Genomic DNA, 24853 nt, shown 5'->3' with positions numbered 1-24853 from the left:
ACAGAGCTTGAGAGGATCTCCAGAGAAGAATAGGAGAAACTCCCCAAATACAGGTGTGCCAAGCTTGTAGAGTCATACAGACAAAGACTCAAGGCTTTAATCGATGCCAAAGGTGAGTCAAAAAGTACTGAGTAAAGGGTCTGAATACATATGTAAATGTTATATTTTATAAATTAGTAACAAAATGTGTCAAAAGTCAAGAGGTCTGAATACTTTCCGATTGCACTCTATATGACCATTTCCAGGACTGCAGTTATCATGCCTTCCTTTGGGAGTACAAACTTGCTGGTTCATGGGGTTCATTCCCTGCTAGAGCTTTATTTTGTAAATGTAAATGAAGCTCAAACATCTGCTTTTCCACTCCACCTGTCTTTACCCCTGTCTTTCTCTGTCCCTCTCCCCCCAGGTACAACATGGATGCAGGAGATTGTTCCCCTGGTACAGAGTGGAGGGGACCTGACCCCGGTGCTGACTGTCCCAAATTGGGACAGAGTTCCTTGGCTAGAAGAGACAAGGGCCTGTGTCCTCAATGTGGAGCAGAGGGCATCACCACGCCTGTTTTCTACCCACTACCACTACAACATGATGCCCGCCTCCTTCTTCACTGTCAAGCCTAAGGTAGTGCACTGTAGATACGTGTAGATCAGCTCCTGTAGTGAAGCTGGTTTGGTGAACTATGCTGCTTTAGCTTTAGGCTTTAACACAATGGGCTAACACGATCATAGGTCACATTGATGACCTGGGTTTAATACCCAGTTGATCACATTTCTCATCATGTCAAGAGAATGTAGTCTGTCACTACATTGAATGTTACAATTCTAAGGCTGATAGCGCACATTGTGCACTATTAGAATAATACACAATGGCCTTGGGTAATGAATGGTTGATCAGAGAGATTCCTCATCTCCAGGTCATCTATGTGATGAGAAACCCTAAAGATGTGTTCACATCCTCCTATCACTACTACGGCATGGCCTCCTTCCTGGTCCAACCTGGCACTCAGGACCAATTCCTGCAGAAGTTCCTCAATGGAAAAGGTTTAGTATTCTTTCTTGTTTTCCAACTATTACAGACATTTTGATATCAGTTTCATGCTTTTAGAATCAGAAAAGGCTTAGTGATCTGTGCTTTTTTGATTGACAGATTTATTTAGGTCCCGGTGACCTACTCTACTGTATAAAGCAGACTTGGCTCTAGAATCTATGGGCTCAAATATCCAATATGAAAGAACAGGAGCAATTTATCAAAAGAGCAATGTTCAAGGCCAGCATATTTATTACCCTGGAATTATCATTAACAATTTATGTACTGTTTAGTCTCCTTCCTTTGAATAATTGACGCTACCTCTGTTATTCACAATTCATTCACTTATCCTCTGACCTATCAAGTATTGATAGAGCATTTGTAGTTATCTTTTATTGTAATAGCTTTGATGATACCTTTGTGGTCCCCCCCCCCACCCCCCCAGTGATGTTTGGTTCGTGGTTTGACCACGTGATAGGCTGGTTGAATGCTAAGGACCAGGACCGCACCATGTACATCTCCTACGAAGAGATGATATTTGTGAGTATCGTATGCTCAGTCAATACCCTAACAAAAGGACTTACACTTGAACGCGATGATTGCATATGATAACATCTCTTCCTTTATACAGAGTTAGAGATGAGTGTGTTTGATGTTAGGGATGTACAGTCGTGGCCAAAGGTTTTGAGAATGACACAAATATTAATTTTCACAAAGTCTGCTGCCTCAGTGTCTTTAGATATTTTTTGTCAGATGTTACTATGGAATACTGAAGTATAATTACAAGCATTTCATAAGTGTCAAAGGCTTTTATTGACAATTACATGAATTTGATGCAAAGAGTCAATATTTGCAGTGTTGACCCTTCTTTTTCAAGACCTCTGCAATCTGCCCTGGCATGCTGTCAATTAACTTCTGGGCCACTGATGACAGCCCACTCTTGCATATTCAATGCTTGGAGTTTGTCAGAATTTGTGGGTTTTTGTTTGTCCACCTGCCTCTTGAGGATTGACCACAAGTTCTCAATGGGATTAAGGGCTGGGGAGTTTCCTGGCCATGGACCCAAAATATCGATGTTTTGTTCCCAGAGCCACTTAGTTATCCCTTTTGCCTTATGGCAAGGTGCTCCATCATGTTTGAAAAGGCATTGTTCGTCACCAAACTGTTCCTGGATGGTTGGGAGAAGTTGCTCTCGGAGGATGTGTTGGTACCATTCTTTATTCATGGCTGTGTCCTTAGACACAATTGTGAGTGAGCCCACTCCCTTGGCTGAGAAGCAACCCCACACATGAATGGTCTCAGGATGCTTTACTGTTGACACGACAGGACTAATGGTAGCGCTCACCTTGTCTTCTCCAGAAAATATTTTTTCCAGATGCCCCAAACAATTGGAAAGGGGATTCATCAGAGAAAATGACTTTACCCCAGTCCTCAGCAGTCCAATCCTTGTACCTTTTGCAGAATATCAGTCTGTCCCTGATGTTTTTCCTGGAGAGAAGTTGCTTCTTTGCTGCCCTTCTTGACACCAGGCCATCCTCCAAAAGTCTTTGCCTCACTGTTCATGCAGATGCACTCACACCTGCCTGCTGCCATTCCTGAGCAAGCTCTGTACTGGTGGTGCCCCGATCCCGCAGCTGAATCAAGTTTAGGAGACGGTACAGGCGCTTGCTGGACTTTCTTGGGCGCCCTGAAGCCTTCTTCACAACAATTGAACCGCTCTCCTTGAAGTTCTTGATGATCCGATAAATGGTTGATTTAGGTGCAGTCTTACTGGCAGCAATATCCTTGCCTGTGAAGCTCTTTTTGTGCAAAGCAATGATGACGGCACGTGTTTCCTTGCAGGTAACCAAGGAAGAACAATGATTCCAAGCACCACCCTCCTTTTGAAGCATCCAGTCTGTTATTCAAACTCAATCACCATGACAGAGTGATCTCCAGCCTTGCCCTCGTCAACACTCACACCTGTGTTAACGAAAGAATCACTGACATGATGTCAGCTGGTCCTTTTGTGGCAGGGCTGAAATGCAGTGGAAATGTTTTGGGGGGATTCAGATCATTTGCATGGCAAAGAGGGACTTTGCAATTAATTGCAATTAATCTGATCACTCTTCATAACATTCTGGAGTATATGCAAATTGCCAACATACAAAGTGAGGCAGCAGACATTGTGAAAATTGATATTTGTGTAATTCTCAAAACCTTTGGCCACGACTGTGTAGACCACCATGTTTTTAACACCACAATTTGTTTAAAAAATGTTTTATCTACTGTGGTTACTCCCAACACAACTTAGTCAGATTCAGTCAAGAACACACATGGATATATTTCATTGTAGTCCTTCAAAGTTATTGATATAAAATCATGTGACCCCCCCAGGATCTGAGGGATTCTGTGTCAAAGATCTCGAAATTCATGGGGAAGTCTCTGGACTCTGAGGTAATAGAGAAGATAGCAGACCATTGTGTGTTCAAGAATATGAAACAGAACAAGATGTCCAACTACTCCCTGGTCCCCAATGAGTTTATGGACCGTAATAAATCAGAGTTCCTTAGGAAAGGTACCCACATATCTTTATAAATGACAATATCTTTGAACAGAGTATTTGGAAATGATAGGCCGTCTCTAACAGTCCAATGTGACTATGTTTCTGCAGGAATCGCTGGAGATTGGAAGAACCAATTGACTGTGTCCCAGGCAGAATACTTTGATGCAGTATACAAAAACCAAATGAAGGACATCAAATACAAATTTGTGTGGGATTGAACTGACCATATTTTTTTCCTCCAGTCATTATCATAAATCACATAATCCCAATATAACCGTTGCTATAAAACAAATTATTCAATACATAAAATGCATATGATAGAACTGCTGTTGATTTGACATGTTGTATCATTAAACATATTAGGCCTATGTCTCAGTCACTGAATGTGTGTCTATATTGTCAATATTATATTATCAATCAGGTATTCTGTTGTAATATTCATATATTGTCATACATGAGTCAAAAACCAATTATAAATCATTGGGCAAAACGTTCATTGATACTAGAGTAGATTAAATTTGATTTGATATCTCCTTCCCAGTAGGTGGCGACACAACATTTCAATACAGTCCCCGTGTATTACCATCGATAAATAATGTAATCTAGCCACGTAAACATTGTAGCCAAGGATCCAGAGGCAATTTAAAACCAAGTGCAGCAGCTTGCCTTTCTGAGTTTTGTCAGTAACATCTACGGATAATTGCAGATTATTTACGGTGTGAAATTATTTATTTATAAATGCAAGATGGTCCAGAAGTGTCTTAACCAGGCAGCCAGGTAGGTGGCTATCGTTAGCAGGAATGTATTCATTTAACCAATTCTGTAGCAAAACGTTTCTTAAACGGAAGCAAATAGAACGAACCGGGGAGTGACCTACCTGATATTGTGCAATGGAAACTGTCGTTTTATTGCGAAACGTTTGGCAACTGGCGCAATGAATACACCCCTGGTACTCACTGGATGCGGGACGTTAGCCAACGAACATTAGTTAGCTAGCTAGGTAGTTAGTGTTAAACGCCATTATGTACAATTAATAAGCTAGATAATGTGGCTTTGGAGGCTAACGAAGCTAAATAATTTGAAAAGCGAGAGTAGATAACTGGCTAGCTATCTAATATTGTTCAAAGACAATGTACTAGTTAGAGCCAGGTATCAACGTCACGTGGGCACTTGTAGCTAGCTACCTACTTTTTAAAATGTTTTATCTGACTTCAAGCCCGTTTTGACTTGTTTGCAGCATCATCACGTTTTCCTTTGTCGTGTTCTGCAGCAACATCAAGCTAGCTAAACAAAATTCCATTGTTGCAATAACATCTTTTTAGTTGTATGTTTTATATCATGTGCCATTCCCCAGGACCAATGATGAGTCATTGCTCCAATAACTTTTTTACCTGACAGGCCTTGACAGCACACAGGAACATCAGACCCAGGTATTGCATGAAGTGCACAGCTACTGCTTTGAAAATCACACCACTAACCCCACAGTGTGCCTGTTTGTATTACATGAAGCTAGCTACATGTGTTTACTTGATGCCAGTCAAATAGACTAAACGTTTCCTCTTGAAAGCAGACTGATATCATGGAGGAAACCAAGGGAGAGCTGGTGAATCTGTGTATGGACTATCCTGAGGGTCTCTCCATATTCAAGATTCACAACCTTTACCTGAAGGCCTACAACAAGCCTCTGGATCTGGGATGCTCAAACAGGCAAGGAGAACTTCTAATATAAGACAGTGAAGGGCAACTGGTCCGAGAGGTGTACTGTACACACCAATAGTCAACTTCTCATGGGTTAAATCAGTGTTACGAGTTGAGCTGGTATGAAAGCCTGTGCACCAGGGATCATCAACTAGATTCAGCAGCAGGACAATTTTTTTATTGAGTGGATGGTCAGGGGGCCAGCACGTAATTACAAATAATTTGTAGACTAAGTTGACCGCAGGAAGCCCAACAGATAATATTTTCCTAAAACATAATAATTTCAAACCTTGCTCACGTTTTTTATGCAATCACATACAGTTGAAGTCGGAAGTTTACATACACTTAGGTTGGAGTCATTAATTAAAATGTGTTTTTCAACCACTCCACAAATTTCTTGTTAACAAACTATAATTTTGGCAAGTTTGTTAAAACATCTACTTTGTGCATGACACAAGTCATTTTTCCAACAATTGTTTACAGACAGATTATTTCACTTAGAATTCACTGTATCACCATTCCAGTGGGTCAGAAGTTTACATACACTAAGTTGACTGTGCCTTTAAACAGCTTGGAAAATAATGTCATGGCTTTAGAAGCTTCTGATAGGCTAATTTACATCATTTGAGTCAATTGGAGGTCTACCTGTGGATGTATTTCAAGGCCTACCGTCAAACTCAGTGCTTCTTTGCTTGACATCATGGGAAAATCAAAAGAAATCAGCCAAGACCTCAGAAAAACAATTGTAGACTTCCACAAGTCTGGTTCATCCTTGGGAGCAATTTCCAAACGCCTGAAGGTACCACGTTCATCTGTACAAACAATAGTACGCAAGTATAAACACCATGGGACCATGCAGCCGTCATACCGCTTAGGAGGGAGACTCGTTCTGTCTCCTAGATATGAACGTACTTTACTGCGAAAAGTGCAAATCAATCCCAGAACAACAGCAAAGGACCTTGGGAAGATGCTGGAGGAAACGGGTACAAAATTATCTATATCCACAGTAAAACGAGTCCTATATCGATGTAACCTGAAAGGCCTCTCAGCAAGGAAGAAGCCACTTCTCCAAAACCACCATAAAAAAGCCAGACTACGGTTTTGCAGCACATGAGGACAAAGATCATACTTTTTGGAGAAATGTCCTCTGGTCTGATGAAACAAAAATACAACTGTTTGGCCATAATGAACATTGTTGTGTTTGGAGGAAAAAGGGGGAAGCTTGCAAGCCGAAGAACACCATCCCAACCGTGAAGCACATGGGGGGGCAGCATCATGTTGTGGGGGTGCTTTGCTGCAGGAGGGACTGGTGCACTTCACAAAACAGATGGCATCATGAGGAGGAAAATTATGTGGATATATTGAAGCAACATTTCAAGACATCAGTCAGGAAGTTAAAGCTTGGCCGCAAATGGGTATTCCAAATGGACAATGACCCCAAGCATACTTCCAAAGTTGTGGCAAAATGCCTTAAGGACAACAAAGTCAAGGTATTGGAGTGGCCATCCCAAGCCCTGACCTCAATCCTATAGAAAATTTGTAGGCAGAACTGAAAAAGCGTGTGAGAGCATGGAGGCCTACAAACCTGACTCAGTTACACGAGCTCTGTCAAGAGGAATGGGCCAAAATTCACCCAAGCTTTTGTAAGGCTTCCCAAAACGTTTGACCAAAGTTAAACAATTTTAAAGGCAATGCTAGAAAATACTAATTGAGTGTATGTAAACTTCTGACCCACTGGGAATGTGATGAAATAAATAAAAGCTGAAAGAAATAAAGCTGAAATAAATCATTCTTTCTACTATTATTCTGACATTTCACATTCTTAAAATAACGTGGGGATCCTAATTGACCTAAGACAGGGAATTTGTCTAGGATTAAATATAATTTAAATGTATTACTTGAGTTTAAATGTATTTAGCTAAGTGTATGTATTAAATGTATTTGGCTAAGGTGTATGTAAACTTCTGACTTCAACTCTATCTCTATTATGTTTGGGAATACTTTGCAACATATTTCCAAAATTAAAATATCTTGGAGCTGATTTGCTAGTGTTTTTACTGTCTTTTATGTCCTCCCCTTCAGAAAAATCACCCGCGGGCCAAATTTGACCTGCAGGCTGCAAGTTGGGGAACCTCCAAGTCCTAGTACAGGGTTTCCCAAACTCGGGAACCCAAGGGGTGCACATTTTGTTTTTTGCCCTAGCACTACACAGCTGATTTAAAATAATCAACTAATCATCCAGCTTTGATCATTTGAATCCGCTGTGTAGTGTTAGGGCAGGAAACAAAATGTGCACCCCTTGGGCTCCAGAGGCCCGAGATTGGAAAAGCTGGCCTAGTGCCCAGCTATCCTAGCAGTTGACATTGCAGATGACAGTGTACTGATGTATAGTGTACAGATAATTAATGATTGCTCATTAACACTTTTTTTCTATCTGTATTTGTTGTCTCTTTATATGTTCTTGTCTATGTTTTGATTCCTTTTTTGTATATAGAGCTGCAACCAAAATTTCCCCACAGGGAAAATAAAATCATTATCTTATCCCTACTCTACATTGTTACTATGGTAAATGTTCTCTCACACAGTAGGTATCGGTGAAGTACAAACTTTCTAATCCTATCTTATTTTATTTTAGGTTGTTGGCACTAGAGACACTGCTGAAGACCATACCTGACCAGCTCCGCTTCTCCTCTACTGGAGGACTGACTGTATGGCCTATCACGTCTCGTCTACAGACATCCACCTCATCATCTTCCTCATCATTAGCATCATCGTCAGCAGCAGCTATAGAACGTCCCACTGCACCTGGAAGCTCAGCACAGGATATCAGCAAAGGTCAGAAGTTGAGGAACCCACTGATCTGTATATGAGTGGATAAGTGAAAACAAGGATTTCGCCGTCTTACTTACACCAATCCAACCCTCAGATTTGTAGGCAGACGTTGTATTTTCAAAACAAGGAGACCTTTGATCTTGCCTAACGTGTTGATTTGTCTTCCTCTCCAGCTGTGTGCCTGAACAGGCTCAGAAGAGAGGTGCTGCTCATGCTCGGCGCCTTCCCTGGTGGTGTGGAGGTGCCTAAGCTGTGTGCCTGCTACAAGCAGATGTACGGCAGGCAGCTGACCCTCAGAGAATATGGGCTGGCAGGCCTCCAAGAGCTGTTTGCTGCCCTGGGGGACCAGGTGTGTGTGGAGAGACAGGACAAGATGAACTTGGTTCGGCTGAGCAGTCCTGGCGACCAGATGGAATACACACAGCCACAGCAGGGGCATGTACGGGAGAGGAGGAGGAGAGAGGAAGAAGAGAAGGATGTAGGAGCTCTGCTCAGGAAGACAGGTGAGGCTTTCTGTTGTTATATTTAGTGTTGAATTGACTATAGGGCTGGGCGAATGTCTGCCTGTTTCGCAAAAATCCTTTAATTAAAAAAAAATTATGAACGTTTATGTCTGCTTTTTCTCATGTTGTCGTTTTGGTCTCGTCTTCTTCGCTCCTTCTGTCCTGTGTGCACATTCCCATTTACAAGTGCATACAGTACCAGTCAAAAGTTTGGACAGACCTATTCATTTCAGGATTTTTCTTTATTTTTTACTATTCTCTACATTATAGAATAATAGTGAAGACCTCAAACTATGAAATAACACACATGGAATCATGTAGTAACCAAAAATGTGTTTATATTTATTTAATATTTCAGAATCTTCTAAGTAGCCACCCTTTGCCTTGATGACAGCTTTGCACACTTTTGGCATTCTCTCAACCAGCTTAATGAGGTAGTCACCTGGAATGCATTTCAATTAACAGGTTAACAGGTTTTTGGTAAGTTCATTTGTGGAATTTCTTTCATTTTTAATGCGTTTGAGCCATTCAGTTGTGTTGTGACATGGTAGGGGTGGTATACAGAAGATAGCCCTATTTGGTAAAAGACAAAGTCCATATTATGGCAAAAACAGCTCAAATAAGCAAAGAGAAATGACAGTCCATCATTACTTTAAGACATGAAGATCAGTCAATCAGGAAAATGCCAAGAACATTTTTTTAAGTGCATTCGTAAAAACAATCAAGCTCTATGATGGAACTGGCTCTCATGAGGACCGCCACAGGAAAGGAAGACCCCTGAGTTACCTCTGCTGTAGAGGATAAGTTCATTAGGGTTACCAGCTTCAGAAATTGCAGCCCAAATAAATGCTTCAGAGTTCAAGTAACAGACACATCTCAACATGAACTGTTCAGAGGAGAGTGTGTGAATCAGACATTCATGGTCGAATTGCTGCAGAGAAACCACTACTAAAGGACATCAATAAGAAAAATACACTTGCTTGGGTCAAGAAACACGAGCAATGGACATTAAGCTGGTGGAAATCTGTCCTTTGGTATGATGAGTCCAAATAGAAATTTCTGGTTCCAACTGTGTCTTTGTGAGACGCTGAGTAGGTGAACGGATGATCTCCGCATGTGTGTTTCCCACTGTGAAGCATGGAGGAGGAGGTGTTGGGGTGCTTTGCTGGTGACACTGTCTGTGATTTATTTAGAATTCAAGGTACACTTAACCAGCATGGCTACCACAGCATTGTGCAGCGATACACCATCCCATCTGGTTTGGGGTTTGTGGTACTATCATTTGTTTTTCAACAGGACAATGACCCAAAACACACCCCCAGCTGTGTAAGGGCAATTTAACCAAGAAGGAGAGTGATGGAGTGCTGCATCAGATGACCTGGGCTCCACAATCACCCAACCTCAACCCGATTGAGATGGTTTGGGATGAGTTGAACCGCAGAGTAAAGGAACAGCAGCCAACAAGTGCTCAGCATATGTGGAAACTCCTTCAAGACTGTTGGAAAAGCATTCCAGGTGACTACCTCATGAAGCTGGTTGAGAGATTCCAAAGCTGTCATCAAGGCAAAGGGTGGCTACTTTAAAGAATATAAAATATATTTGGATTTAACAGATTTGTGGTTACTTCGTGATTCCATATGTGTCATTTAATAGTTTTGATGTCTTCACTATTATTCTACAATGTAGAAAATAGTACAAATAAAAATGCATCAGCTTCTCATTGCGCACAGAGCAGACACCAAAAAGGGAGTATCAATGAACATTGATTCTAGAAGATGAATTCTCAGTTTGTCATTGCGGTACTAGGTCCCAGTAGCAGCATTTTAGCCAAATACTGTTATACTATCTGTGTAGTCTGTTTTGTAAATGTACAATAAGCATAAGACACAATTCTATAAGGAATTGGCAACTTTGTTCTCTCTCATTCCTAGAAATAAGGTAGGCTACCTGATTTCAACATCTGAACATTGTGGACAGGCTAGCATGCTGTTCAAACAGTTGGAGATGGACAGAAGTGTTAAGTTCCATGTTTTAAGTATCCCTATATTTGTTATTACGGTTCTATCACTCTGTTATTAGTGCTCCTGCGCAGGAGTCTCGTTGTTGATGAACCTGAGTGGAATGGTAACCGTGTATTGCTCTAATACGGTTGAGTAAGTGTTGTTAAACTGGAACCTTGTTGTGTCATTATGAGTTAACAAGAAGAGTGTGTTCATAACAATTCAACTGATCTACCTTGTTAGCTAACAAAGAGATCAAAGTTGGCTAGATTTGAAACAGCCTAAAGATTAGCTGGCTACTCAATAGCATGTGGGCTTGTGCTTGAGAGATTTATAAGACTTGTGTTTAATTTTCTATAATGCCTGCTACAATAAGTTAGTCATTATTAGTGAATGTGCATTATTAGTGAATGTGCATTATGCATGGTTCTGGTTAAATGTGTAACAAAAAGGGCATTCCATAGGCAAACTTGAAAGCCAGATCAGTGATTATGGCAAAAAAACTATTTTGGGCTTATACTGTATTTAGCCTAAGTATAATTTCACAAGCCCTGAATTTGTTAGATTATTGATGACTGTTTGAAATGCAGTGTATTTGACATTTAATTGTACAACCAAGCTTCTTTAGAGAACATTTAAAACACATACATATATATATATCTCGTGAATCCCCCATAGATGGCCATAATGCTCTTGAGCAATGTTCCCTCTATGCTGTGCACCCTGCTCCCCCTGGACTGCCTCACAGAAAGAATATCAGCCCATGCAGGAAAGTATGAGGTTGAACTTAACTCAAAATTCTAGAGTTTTCCCCCTTAGTAAACACTCAACGTTTCCCTCTACTGTAGGAATTGTGATCGAATCAATGCAATATTAGCCACTTTCAATGCAAGATACTGAAACAAAACAAACTATGCAAGACTTAGTTTTACATACTAACTGTGCAAGCGATTTTTTTATTGTAGTCAGAAGGCACAGGAGTAGGATCCTGTTGCATTGACCGGCACGACTCAGGCCCGTACTCTGCACAGACTGGTGCGCCATATCCAATCGGAGCTGCATTAGGCCTATATGCAAATAGACCATTGCCATAATGGATCTGTGCCATTCACTTTCAACTGGACTGTGTTTTCAGCATGAGCGGTCGTGAGTAGATGCGTTTGTGTTGAGATCAAAGCGAGAGCTGCATGTAGCCATGTGTGCACATTTGTTCTTATCCGTTGCTAGATAGTGAGTTATTAGCCCAGTTATAGATACGTTGTAATCAGCAATGGGTGAGGGATTGCTTCTTACAAGAGCACAAAACGTTTACATTTCTATCTTTGAAAAGCGAGTCGGTAAAATGCAAAAAAAAAAAAATGCCTTAAAGGGGCAGTGTTGTATTTTTTGGCAGGCTTGAATACGCTAAGTAACCAATAGGCTGAGGGTAGCATCATTTGTCTGATTCTCTGTATGGGAATAATAATACATTTTATATTCCTCCCTACACTTTCTACATAGCTAAGTTCCTGCCGATTGTCAACACAGGTTGTCACGCTCTGCGGTCGCACCCAAGCGGCTCATAATTGGACCTTTATTTAACTAGGCAAGTCGGTTAAGAACAAATTCTTATTTACAATGATGGCCCGGACTGCGCTGGACCAATTGTGGCCGGATGTGATGCAGCCTGGATTTGAACCAGGTGTCTTAGACCACTGGCCACTCGGGAGCCCAATTAAACAGTATAGTATGTAATGAATATACATTTCCTCCACTTATTTTCCCTTTTGAGACTATTCTCAACCTAATAGGAAATCACTTTACAAGCATTTTCATCAAACGAGCATTAACATGAGGGGAATTGAGGGAACATGGAAGACTTTCTTACACTTAGTACAACTGTAAATGACCTCCGTTGTCATTGAGTTTAAAACCTTCACATAGTGCACTTAATTCTCAGAAGGGGGAAAGGAACATATGAATTTAAACATCAGTACATACTTTATCACCACACACAAGGTGATCGCTTGTTGAGACTGTCGATATTGCTACAGGGTCACCATGACGGTAGGCCCTTCACACTCTACCTTGGGAGCACCATTTACAAAACCACCACTGTGAGCATGGCCTATGGACATGCTGCACCATTAACTCAGAATGTTTTACCTTGGTGTTATGGATAGTCAAGTTACCCTTACCCCGGGTTATGAATGTACAGCGATGGTCCCCTATCATTTGGCACACACTTATTCAAACATTCTGTCTCAAAAACATGCCCTGTATGTACTTCGTCTCCGGCTACAAATACATTTGCGCTTAAATCATTCTATCTAACCCGTAACACGTTAGTCACTACTGCTAGTCCACTTATAAACGTACTGAAACATCAGAAAGCCATATGCATTGATGCACTGAGAATTTCAATAAGCATTTTTCTACGGCTGGCCATGCTTTCCACCTGGCTACTCCTACCCCGGTCAACAGCACTGCACCGCCAACAGCAACTCGCCCAAGCCTTCCCCATTTCTCCTTCTCCCAAATCCATTCAGCTGATGTTCTGAAAGAGCTGCAAAATCTGGACCCCTACAAATCAGCCGGGCTAGACAATCTGGACCCTTTCTTTCTAAAATTATCTACCAAAATTGTTGCCACCCCTATTACTAGCCTGTTCAACCTCTTTCGTGTCGTCTGAGATTCCCAAAGATTGGAAAGCAGCTGTGGTCATCCCCCTCTTCAAAGGGGGGGACACTCTTGACCCAAACTGCTACAGACCTATATCTATCCTACCATGCCTTTCTAAGGTCTTCGAAAGCCAAGTCAACAAACAGATTACCGACCATTTCGAATCTCACCATACCTTCTCTGCTATGCAATCTGGTTTCAGAGCTGGTCATGGGTGCACCTCAGCCACGCTCAAGGTCCTAAACGATATCTTAACCGACATCGATAAGAAACATTAATGTGCAGCCGTATTCATTGATCTGGCCAAGGCTTTCGACTCTGTCAATCACCACATCCTCATCGGCAGACTCGACAGCCTTGGTTTCTCAAATGATTGCCTCGCCTGGTTCTCTACTTCTCTGATAGAGTTCAGTGTGTCAAATCGGAGGGTCTGCTGTCCGGACCTCTGGCAGTCTCTATGGGGGTGCCACAGGGTTCAGTTCTTGGACCAACTCTCTTCTCTGTATACATCAATGAGGTCGCTCTTGCTGCTGGTGAGTCTCTGATCCACCTCTACGCAGACGACACCATTCTGTATACTTCCGGCCCTTCTTTGGACACTGTTAACAACCCTCCAGGCAAGCTTCAATGCCATACAACTCTCCTTCCGTGGCCTCCAATTGCTATTAAATACAAGTAAAACTAAATGCATGCTCTTCAACCGATCGCTACCTGCACCTACCCGCCTGTCCAACATCACTACGCTGGACGGCTCTGACTTAGAATACGTGGACAACTACAAATACTTAGGTGTCTGGTTAGACTGTAAACTCTCCTTCCAGACCCATATCAAACATCTCCAATCCAAAGTTAAATCTAAAATTGGCTTCCTATTTCACAACAAAGCATCCTTCACTCATGCTGCCAAACATACCCTTGTAAAACTGACCATCCTACCAATCCTCGACTTTGGCGATGTCATTTACAAAATAGCCTCCAATACCCTACTCAACAAATTGGATGCAGTCTATCACAGTGCAATCCGTTTTGTCACCAAAGCCCCATATACTACCCACCATTGCGACCTGTATGCTCTCGTTGGCTGGCCCTCGCTTCATACTCGTTGCCAAACCCACTGGCTCCATGTCATCTACAAGACCCTGCTAGGTAAAGTCCCCCCTTATCTCAGCTCGCTGATCACCATAGCATCTCCCACCCGTAGCACATGCTCCAGCAGGTATATCTCTCTAGTCACCCCCAAAACCAATTCTTTCTTTGGCCGCCTCTCCTTCCAGTTCTCTGCTGCCAATGACTGGAACGAACTACAAAAATCTCTGAAACTGGAAACACTTATCTCCCTCACTAGCTTTAAGCACCAACTGTCAGAGCAGCTCACAGATTACTGCACCTGTACATAGCCCACCTATAATTTAGCCCAAACAACTACCTCTTTCCCAACTGTATTTAATTAATTAATTAATTTTGCTCCTTTGCACCCCATTATTAAATGTCAGGAATTGTGAAAAACTGAGTTTAAATGTATTTGGCTAAGGTGTATGTAAACTTCCGACTTCAACTGTATATATATATATATATATATATAGTCCCCTGTTTGCAAATGTAGATCCTAACTGTTTTGGTGTGTGTTAAGTTGAGGGTCTTGAATTTGCAATGTGCAAAGTAGAAATAAAATTCTACTTTGCACATTCTTCCATTGTAAAACTACCATTCCAGTGTTTTACTGCTATATTGTATTTACTTTGCCACCATGGCCTTTTTTGCCTTTACCTCCCTTCTCACCTCATTTGCTCACATTGTATATAGACTTGTTTATACTGTATTATTGACTGTATGTTTGTTGTACTCCATGTGTAACTCTGTGTCGTTGTATCTGTCGAACTGCTTTGCTTTATCTTGGCCAGGTCGCAATTGTAAATGAGAACTTGTTCTCAACTTGCCTACCTGGTTAAATAAAGGTAAAATAAATAAATAAACTTTAATATTTGAATTCTGATAACATGCTAAAACAAAACCTCTACCATCAATGTTTTACAACCAAATTTAGAATTACAGTCTTCAGTGCTCCACATTGTCTATCACGCAAATTCAAGACCCTCAACTTAGCACACACCAAAACAGTTAGGATCTACATTTGCAAACAGGGGACTATATATATATACACAGTTGAAGTCGGAAGTTTACATACACCTTAGCCAAATACATTTAAACTCAGTTTTTCACAATTCCTGACATTTAATCCTAGTTAAAATTCCCTGTCTTAGGTCAGTTAAGATCACCACTTTATTTTAAGAATGTGAAATGTCAGAATAATAGTTGAGAGTGATTTATTTCAGCTTTTACTTCTTTCATCTCATTCCCAGTCGGTCAGAAGTTTGCATACACTCAATTAGTATTTGGTAGCATTGCCTTTAAATTGTTTAACTTGGGTGAAATGTTACGGGTAGCCTTCCACAAGCTTCCCACAATAAGTTGGGTGAATTTTGGCCCATTCCTCCCGACAGAGCTGGTGTAACTGAGTCAGGTTTGTAGGCCTTCTTGCTCTCACACACTTTTTCAGTTCTGCCCACAAATTCTCTATAGGATTGAGGTCAGGGCTTTGTGATGGCTACTCCAATACCTTGACTTTGTTATCCTTAAGCAATTTTGCCACAACTTTGGAAGTATGCTTGGGGTCATTGCTATTTGGAAGACCCATTTGCGACCAAGCTTTAACTTCCTGACTGATGTCTTGAGATGATGCTACAGCAAAGCACCTCCACCTCCACAACATGATGCTCCCTGTGCTTCACGGTTGGAATGATGTTCTTCGGCTTGCAAGCCCCCCCTTTTTCCTCCAAACATAACAATGGTCATTATGGCCAAACAGTTCTATTTTTGTTTCATCAGACCAGAGGACATTTCTCCAAAAAGTATGATCTTTGTCCCCATGTGCAGTTGCAAACCGTAGTCTGTCTTTTTTATGGCTGTTTTGGAGCAGTGGCTTCAACTTAGTGTATGTAAACTTCTGACCCACTGGAATTGTGATACAGTGAATTCCAAGTGAAATAGTCTGTCTGTAAACAATTGTTGGAAAAATGACTTACCGACTTGCCCAAACTATAGTTTGTGAACAAGACATTTGTGGAGTGGTTGAAAAACAAGTTTTAATGACTCCATCGTAAGTGTATGTAAACTTCAGACCTCAACTGTTTGGTTTGTACTACTTATTACCAATATTAACCTTTCTCATTACAGCCCCCGTTTATCCCTGTCTTAAACTGTCACGAGTGGCATGTTAATGACAACAGATCTGTATCTCAATGTATTCTTAGTCTAAATTTCTATAAATTCCGCAGTGTGCAGACCTCCACAATCAACCTGATCCCCACAAATGAACAATTACGGGCACTAGGGCTGGGCGATATGGCGAGATATATCGTTTGACGATAGAACAACGTCTTGTTTCATATTTTGCTCTATCGTTTATTTACTTGTTTTGCAAATCACACTCTTTACGGCAATGTTTTTTTGTCAATTGGACGTGCTTTGTGCGGAAAGAAATTTGCAACACAAACAAACATGGAGGAGAGTAAATGTGACACAGAGCTCGGAGACACAGAGCTCGTACCTAAAAGAGGGGCTACTTCGGTAGCATAGACGTGGTTTGGGTATGAAAAGTCTGACATGGACCAGAAAACCGTCCTCTGCAAAATATGCCGCAGACCGGTCCCAACAACAGGCTCAAACACCACTAACCTCTTTTACCACCTACGCAAGAATCATGTGAAACAGTATGGAGAGAGTCTATGGATGAGACCCAAAAAAGTACCGTCGAGTGCTCAAAACAAACCCCCGGCTCGGACGTTGCAAGAGGCTTTTGCCCGCGGCACACCATATGGCAAAGATGGAGGGCAATAACAGCTGCCATTACAACTTACATCTGCAAAGACATGGCTCCAATTTACACGGTCGAGAAACAGGGGTTTCGTGAGTTGGTGCTAACACTTGACCCAAGGTACCAATTGCTAATTGTTATGTGACATGTATAAATGCCAAAATAACATGCAAAACAGGCAAGCCCTCTCCCCCATGTTATTTTGTTACATGCTTAACTGAAAATTTGTACAAAGGTTCTAAATAAAAGGAGAAATAATCAATATGAGTACCTTTTTCATTTGTTGAATATATTTAAAAATGTAATAACAGGTCTTTACATGTGGTAATTTTATATTAATGTGCTATATCGTGATATGTATCATTATTGGGATATGAAATTACCTACATCGGGAATAGAGATTATGGCCATATCGCCCAGCCCTGAGGCATTGTTGACCCCCCCCCCCCATTCCCTCTCGGCACTGTCTTCATGTTCTTCTTCAGATAGTATTTCAGTTCGTCCTTCCAATGGCACATGTTCAAAGTGGATGGCCCTTGATAATGTCCCTCATCGCCATTGTCCATTATGTCTTGTCCATTTTCCTACCGGTACACCAGCAACATGAGAGAAGTTTGGTCAGAATCTCTCCATGCGCACTCCACGTGGACTCATGTCGCACTCCTTAGAGAAAAGGCATGAGAGAAAAGGCAGTTGAGAGTTTCAACTGGATGCTGTGTAAAGGCTGCTGGCTCGGACTCAGGTCTCACGGTAGAAGGGGTGCAGGACCAAACTTAACGCCTTTGTCGCCGTGCTTCAGCCGGTTAGGGGGGATTGACATTCACACTGTTGGTCAAATGATCCCTTCCATGGATCTAGACACCATCTGTGGTCACCTTTGCCATAACCTTCGAGAGAGGATAGACCAGAACAACAGTTTAGTGCATTTCTGATTCAGGAAATCCAGACAAATGATTTACTGTCAAATTAGAATGAAGTAAAACCACAAATTCAAATTCCTATCTCCATCCATGGCTAATTTAAGAAAGGGACAATTTTAAGTTACATTTTTTCTAACAATGACGTATGCTCCTAATGGGATTTGATAGGAGTGACGCCAAATCCAAGCTGGCTTCCCTTTGCACTTTTTTTTGTTTGTTGGTGCACCAGCTGCTACTGGAGGAGGCTGAATGATAGAACAGCTATTTCCATGTTATGGGATGCATTTTCTCCATTGTTTTTGATGGTAGGCTACATTATCATCATCCACAGTAGCCTACTTGACCACTGTCTGAAACTGTAACTTAAAGCGGGTACAGCCTCAGTGTGTACAGGAAACGCATGCTGGAAGTTGCACAGAATTTTCACAATGTTCAAGTTTGCTCTCAGCAGACCTGCAATTTGCTCAGTGCTGTTGAATCTTTTTAACCGTATGAACCCTACACATTTATAGTGGGAGCTGCTTTATAGTGGGAGCTGCTTGGTTTCTGCAAGCATGGTCACATGACTTCCCTGGTAACAGCTCAGATGTGGTCAGCTGTAGCAGACCAGGAAACCGAAACTCAAGGCCTTGGATCAATCCCTCCCCCCCCCTCCTCCCACTCTCTCTCTCTTCACTCACATCATCCCTCACTCCTGTATTTCTGTTCTGTTTTCCTCTTATTGCTTAGTCACCATCATCTCTAATCCCAATCCAACATCTAGCCAATATACATAATTAATGTTATTACTACACAGATAAGATACTGGTGCAACGTGTTTTACTGTATTGTCTCCTGTTGCTACATCTGCCTAGGGACTGAATATTAATCGGTTTGATAGCAAATCTGGTGCAACACTCAAGTTATGTATGCCAACATGGTCCCTGACAATTTAAAAAGACACTGAAAAAGAGGCAAAACAAGGTATTGAAAATAACATTTGGAACTAGTCCAGATGATTTTACCACCCACAGAGGGTTGCTACACTACAGTCTGGTGGCTGGTTTCTGTCTCCTTCCAGGAATAGGAGCGTCAGACACTAATGACTCTGTTCTCAGCTGATCACTGTTTACTTTCTGTTTCCTTTCTCCTGTGAGCTGCTATGATTGGTGGATTGTCAGATGGGGGAGAGGGAGGTTTAAAGGATGAGAGAAAGGTGCAGGGAACCATTTTGATTCAAGCACAACAAAGTTCAGACTGAAGTATATTATATCTACCTATCGACAATCAAAACAACCATTTGGTAAGGTGACATTTTTCTTTATAGGTTTGACTTGTCAATGAGGATAGCTGTTGTTAAAGGGATACTTCCCCAGAGTCAGATGAACTTTTGTCTGTGTGTCCAGTATGAAGGGAGTTAGAGGTAGTTTTGTGATCCAATGCTAACTTGTACGGTTTAATTTAATATTCTGTGATCTGAGTATTTTAACAAAAATATCAGAGACAAAAATGTTTAGCTTTAAGGTTACCATGGTAACCGGGCCACTCAGTCATCTCATATGCCTGTGAGAATGTCACAAGTATAGGCTAGCAGTGGGAGCAAACTCAAACATTGAAATGCAACCTAGCTTTTGAACAAAACCATTTTAATAGCCAAGAAACACGAGGACAAAGTCTCACTTTAGTAGACTTTCGAGTAAATTAGACCAACTTTTATGCCTCTGCCCATTGTTTCTAAAAACAAATCTTTCAGGACTAGTAGTGCTGACCTCGCCAGACAGGCAGTGTTGCTGTGCGAGGTGGGATAGCTATAATGTTAGGATTCAGATTTCTTTGTGCATTTGCAAATATGAAACAAAACGGCAGAAATACTTTGAAAATAGATACTGCAGCATTTATTTAGTTATAGATCACAACTTGCACTTGTGCCCATACTTAACTATTTTTATTAAATGCTTACACTATAGAGCCCGGCGTGTGACCACACGCCAACCTGACAGGTGAATTAGACATTCTAACCCGCCAATGCCAAATCTACCCATGTTTGGCAGGTGGCGGGTGTTAATTTTAGGCCCTGTATATACATAGACTTCTAGTTATTACGAAAACGCTAGCTAGCAACTTCCTTTAAACTGCTCACTGAGACAAACAAATGGTATGAGTTCATCTGACATTGTGATAGTAGATAAAGTGCCAAAATGCTGATGTTTCCCTACCTTTCTATGCTTATCACGTTTGTAAATGTTTTACAAGTTAAATGTTTTGGATGATTATTAATAACTAGGAGTAAGTTTAAAGCTGGACTGCATTTTGTCTAGCTAGTTGACGTACCTATTGAATGGGATATTCTGGGTTCTTGTTTGGACCTTTAAACTCAGGTACTGTGTGTGTAGATAACAGTTTAAAAATGTCTGAGTCATGAGATTGCTTCACTCTTACCCATGGTCTTATGTTATTACCTGCTATTACACTGCAAACTCCACCCAGACTGACTCATACAAGCATTATCTCAAATGTTCCTTGTGTTTGCATCAAATGACCTAACTTCCTTTATCCTATGTGTGTGTGTACATGTTTATGTGCGTGTGTTTGTTTGTGTGTGTGTGTGTGTGTGTGTGTGTGCGCATTAGTGATGTCAGAGACTGAGAAGGCCCAGAGGAACATCCTGTCCCTGGTGGAGCAGCACCCAGAGGGGATCCCCCTGAAGAAGCTGACGGTGGCCTACAGCCAGAAGTACCACTGCAACCTCACCCTGTCATCCCTGGGCTTCAGCTCCACATCTAGCCTTGTGGCCTCTCTGGAAGGGGAGCTCTATGTGGACAAGGACCTGGTCTTCCACAGGAGCCATAGAGGAGTCGCCGCAGCTCCAGCACAGGCAGGGGGAGACCAGGTTGACATATCCCGCAGGCCTCGGTCTGGTAAGGATCCACCATCGAGGACCCTCTCCCCCAGAGCTGTACCACTGAAAACCCATCCTCAGTCTACTACCCCGATCAGCTTTGGTTCTGGGTCTGATCCCCTACAACTGGCCCCAGGCTCTCGCTATGGGCCTCCCCCAAGCTCTGGATCCTCCCTTGGGGCTACCTGTCCTTCTATTCCCCCCTCTGCTGTCCCCCGCTCCTCCCCTCTCCTTTCTTTCTCCAGCACAGTGAAAGAGAATGAAGAGGTGACTCGGGAAGAGCTACTAGACAGAGTTAAAGAAGTATGTTTTTAAAAAAATCTGTTTTATTATAGAATCTTTCTAGGCCGTTGCTGGAAAGGGAATATTCTTATTAGAATTGCCTGGTATAAATAAGGGTAAAAATATACTGTTCTTAAATCTGTCTTTTAGTTCCTATGAATGTTGCTTTTTGTATTGTAAAGTGGTTGGTGTATTGTTTTGAGTGCATGTTTAAATAAAGCTTGATTGGCTGTGCTGTAGGTGATAAAGGTGTACCCCCCTGCCGCCACAACTATCGCCCAACTACAGAACGGCTACTTGCTGCGCTTTGGGAAGCAACTTCCTCTCCAGCAGTACAGGTCTCTGTATGACAACCATGAGAAACAACCTGCAGCAGCCTGCGCACTTGTAGTCCCGGGAAAGACAGGAGCAGAGAAACCAGCAGGTAGAGAGACCATCATAACTCATAATGTTAAGAAGTTGTAACTGAACAGCTGCCATGCTGACTGGTTTAACATTAACTGTATGTGTTGAAATTACCTGTTAACTCTGATTTGACCCATGAACTCTCACTCACTCACTCACTCACCCACTCTCACACACACACAGCCACTGCAAAGAAGACAGAGCGTGAGGGACAATCTGCTCCTTCCACACCCCTGAACAACGGATACGTGCAGGACCAGGTGCGCTTTAAAACAAGGTCCCCCCTACTACAAACAATATCACCAGTTCCATCCTCGTCCCCGTTACTCTCCCAGCCCCCCGTCACTCCCCAAATCCCCCAGCCTGGTACCTCCGCATCGGACTCCGACTTCCCAGCACTGAAAGCGGAGCTGAGGCTGACCAAAGCCCAAGAGCGGAGGCAGCTAGCTGTGGGACAGAGGGAAGGAAACTCCCCTGTCTTCAGAGAGGCCTACAATGCCCAGCTCAGGGAAGTGCATGGGGCTAACGTGCGAGCTGTGGAGGCGCAGGCTGAAGAGGAGGAGGAAGATGATGGGATGAGGAGGAAGAGGAAGAAGGCTCTAGATCCTGAGGCGGTGAATAGTCTGGTGGAGGACGTCATACGAGACATCGCAGCCGAGGGAGAACTTGTCACCAGAGAGAAGGTGACAATCTTTCCAAGCTCCCCTTATTTACCTGTAATTATAACACCCACAAATCAGTACAACTTATTTTCAAGTGGCACCATCTGGTGGACACTTTGGGATCTTCTGCTGTCACTCCAGCCTCTTTCTCTGCTTCTCAACCTAGGTCCCAGAGGGCCATTTTCCAGCTTGACTTTTGTTGTGTTCCTGGGATGGTTTTAACCTCTTCCTCCCTGTTCTGTCCTGTGCCCAGGTGATCTCCAGGGTGTGCATGCTGATGCAGGTCCGCACTCTGGAGGCAGGCAGGATAGACCTCCGCTGGCAGATACCAGCTCTGAAGGACCTGCAACGCAACCTTCGAGAGATCAACATGTTCATAGAGGTCAGGATACTCATACACACTCATACAGTTGTGGCAAAATGTTTTGAGAATGACACAAATATTAATTTTCACAAAGTTTGCTGCTTCAGTGTCTTAGATATTTTTGTCAGATGTTACTATGGAAGTATAATTACAAGCATTTCATAAGTGTCAAAGGCTTTTATTGACAATTACATGAAGTTGATGCAAAGAGTCAATCTTGTTGACCCTTCTTTTTCAAAACCTCTGCAATCCGCACTGGCATGCTGTCAATTAACTTCTGGGCCACATCCTGACTGATGGCAGCCCATTCTTACATAATCAATGCTTGGAGTTTGTCAGAATTTGTGGGTTTTTGTTTGTCCACTCGCCTCTTGAGGATTGACCACAAGTTCTCAATAGGATTAAGGTCTGGGGAGTTTCCTGGCCATGGACCTAAAATATTGATGTTTTGTTCCTCGAAACACTTAGTTATCACTTTTGCCTTATGGCAAGGTGCTTCATCATGCTGGAAAAGGCATTGTTCATCATCAAACTGTTTGTGGATGGTTGAGAGAAGTTGCTCTCGGAGGATGTGTTGGTACCATTCTTTGTTCATGGCTGTGTTCTTAGGCACAATTGTGAGTGAGCCCACTCCCTTGGCTGAGAAGCAACCCCACACATGAATGGTCTCAGGATGCTTTACTTTTGACATGACACAGGACTGATGGTATTGCTCACCTTGTCTTCTCCGGACAAGCTTTTTTCCGGATGCCCCAAACAATCGGAAAGGGGATTCATCAGAGAAAATGACTTTACCCCAGTCCTCAGCAGTCCAATCCCTGTACCTTTTGCAGAATATCAGTCTGTCCTTGATGTTTTTCCTGGAGAGAAGTGGCTTCTTTGCTGCCCTTCCTGACACCAGGCCATCCTCCAAAAGTCTTCATGCAGATGCACTCACACCTGCCTGCTGCCATTCCTGAGAAAGCTCTGTACTGGTGGTGCCCCGATCCCGGACTTTCTCGGGCGCCCTGAAGCCTTCTTCACAACAATTGAACCGCTCTCCTTGAAGTTCTTGATGTTCCAATAAATGGTTGATTTAGGTGCAATCTTACTGGCAGCAATATCCTTGCCTGTGAAGCCCTTTTCGTGGAGAAGCAATGATGACTGCACATTTTTCCTTGCAGGTAGCCATGGTTGACAGAGGAAGAACAATGATTCCATGCCCCACCATCCTTTTGATGCTTCCAGTCTGTTATTTGAACTCAATCAGCATGACAGAGTGATCTCCAGCCTTGTCCTCATCAACACTCACATCTGTGTTAACAAGAGAATCACTGACATGATGTCAGCTGGTCCTTTTGTGGCAGGGCTGAAATGCAGTAGAAATGTTTTTTGGGGAGTCAGATCATTTGCATGGCAAAGAGGGACTTTGCAATTCATCTGATCACTCTTCATAACATTCTGGAGTATATGCAAATTGCCATTATACAAACTGAGGCAGCAGACTTAGAAAATTAATATTTGTGTCATTCTCAAAACCTTTGGCCACAACTGTACACGCACATATATATGCCAGAAGCACCTGCAACGCACTGTCAAATCAACATGTTCTGTTTGCACACATACGCACGTCCATTAATACAGTTTTTAAACTGAATAATCTGATCATTAACTGGCGTGTATCCATATCTCTCTCAGTCTGCAGAGGCTGTGACTGCGATGTGTACCCTGTATGAGTTGGGTCAGAACCTGGCTGGTCTGAAGAACAAGAAGCGTTTTGAGGAGCTGAACCTGGGGCCGCTGTGTAAACTGCCTCTCATCCATCGCATGTTCAAGATAGACAGCAACACCAAGGACGAGGACATTCACCAGATAGAGACTGTGGACATACTGAGGGTGAGAGAGACATTGAACACATAGATACTGTGTATATATATATATATATATCGATATATATATTGAAATATCGTTTTCCGGTCTCCTCCTTCCAGAGTCTGCGTGTGTTCAGGAGGAAACAGAATAAGCCCAAGGTGGACCTGGCTGAGTTTATGAAGCACCTGTCTGACCAGTATAGCTGTGACTCTCCCTACGAACTGGGCATTCGTATACACAGCGTGGGCCTGCCCATAGCTGTAAGTTTTGAGCTTCGCGGAGGTATCAGTTCCAAGTATTGGAATATGGTCAGAGGTTATGAATCTGTATGAATCTCTTATTTGAAGTAATGTAC

At 42.4% G+C, this 24853-nt stretch overlaps 2 protein-coding genes across 8 annotated transcripts in view; both read left to right on the top strand.

The window, feature by feature from the left end:
• Positions 1–3952, top strand: part of sult2st2 (sulfotransferase family 2, cytosolic sulfotransferase 2) — a 6072-nt gene extending 2120 nt beyond the window's left edge. The window contains exons 2-6 of the mRNA XM_020461103.2: positions 407–618; positions 911–1037; positions 1469–1563; positions 3400–3580; positions 3677–3952. Coding sequence (XP_020316692.1) covers positions 407–618; positions 911–1037; positions 1469–1563; positions 3400–3580; positions 3677–3786 — 725 coding nt within the window. The 3' untranslated portion in view covers positions 3787–3952. The remainder of the gene's footprint in view (positions 1–406; positions 619–910; positions 1038–1468; positions 1564–3399; positions 3581–3676) is intronic.
• A 196-nt stretch (positions 3953–4148) lies between these two features.
• Positions 4149–24853, top strand: part of wu:fj29h11 (protein NO VEIN) — a 57871-nt gene continuing 37166 nt past the window's right edge. The window contains exons 1-11 of one of the 7 annotated variants that reach the window (XM_020460791.2): positions 4149–4345; positions 4967–4998; positions 5139–5275; positions 7902–8101; positions 8272–8601; positions 20666–21237; positions 21457–21640; positions 21805–22304; positions 22537–22665; positions 24325–24522; positions 24618–24758. In XM_020460791.2, the coding sequence (XP_020316380.1) occupies positions 5148–5275; positions 7902–8101; positions 8272–8601; positions 20666–21237; positions 21457–21640; positions 21805–22304; positions 22537–22665; positions 24325–24522; positions 24618–24758 (2382 nt within the window). In that variant the 5' untranslated portion in view covers positions 4149–4345; positions 4967–4998; positions 5139–5147. Of the gene's footprint in view, positions 4346–4376; positions 4999–5135; positions 5276–7901; positions 8102–8271; positions 8602–19238; positions 19339–20665; positions 21238–21456; positions 21641–21804; positions 22305–22536; positions 22666–24324; positions 24523–24617; positions 24759–24853 lie in introns of those variants that run through there. The other 6 variants (XM_020460792.2, XM_020460793.2, XM_031804610.1 and 3 more) reach the window with 6 other exon arrangements.

Source organism: Oncorhynchus kisutch, linkage group LG25, assembly GCF_002021735.2.
Source record: "Oncorhynchus kisutch isolate 150728-3 linkage group LG25, Okis_V2, whole genome shotgun sequence".
Lineage (NCBI taxonomy): Eukaryota > Metazoa > Chordata > Actinopteri > Salmoniformes > Salmonidae > Oncorhynchus > Oncorhynchus kisutch.
The sequence above is the reverse complement of the archived record's forward strand: the minus strand, read 5'-3'. Positions and strand labels throughout refer to the sequence as shown.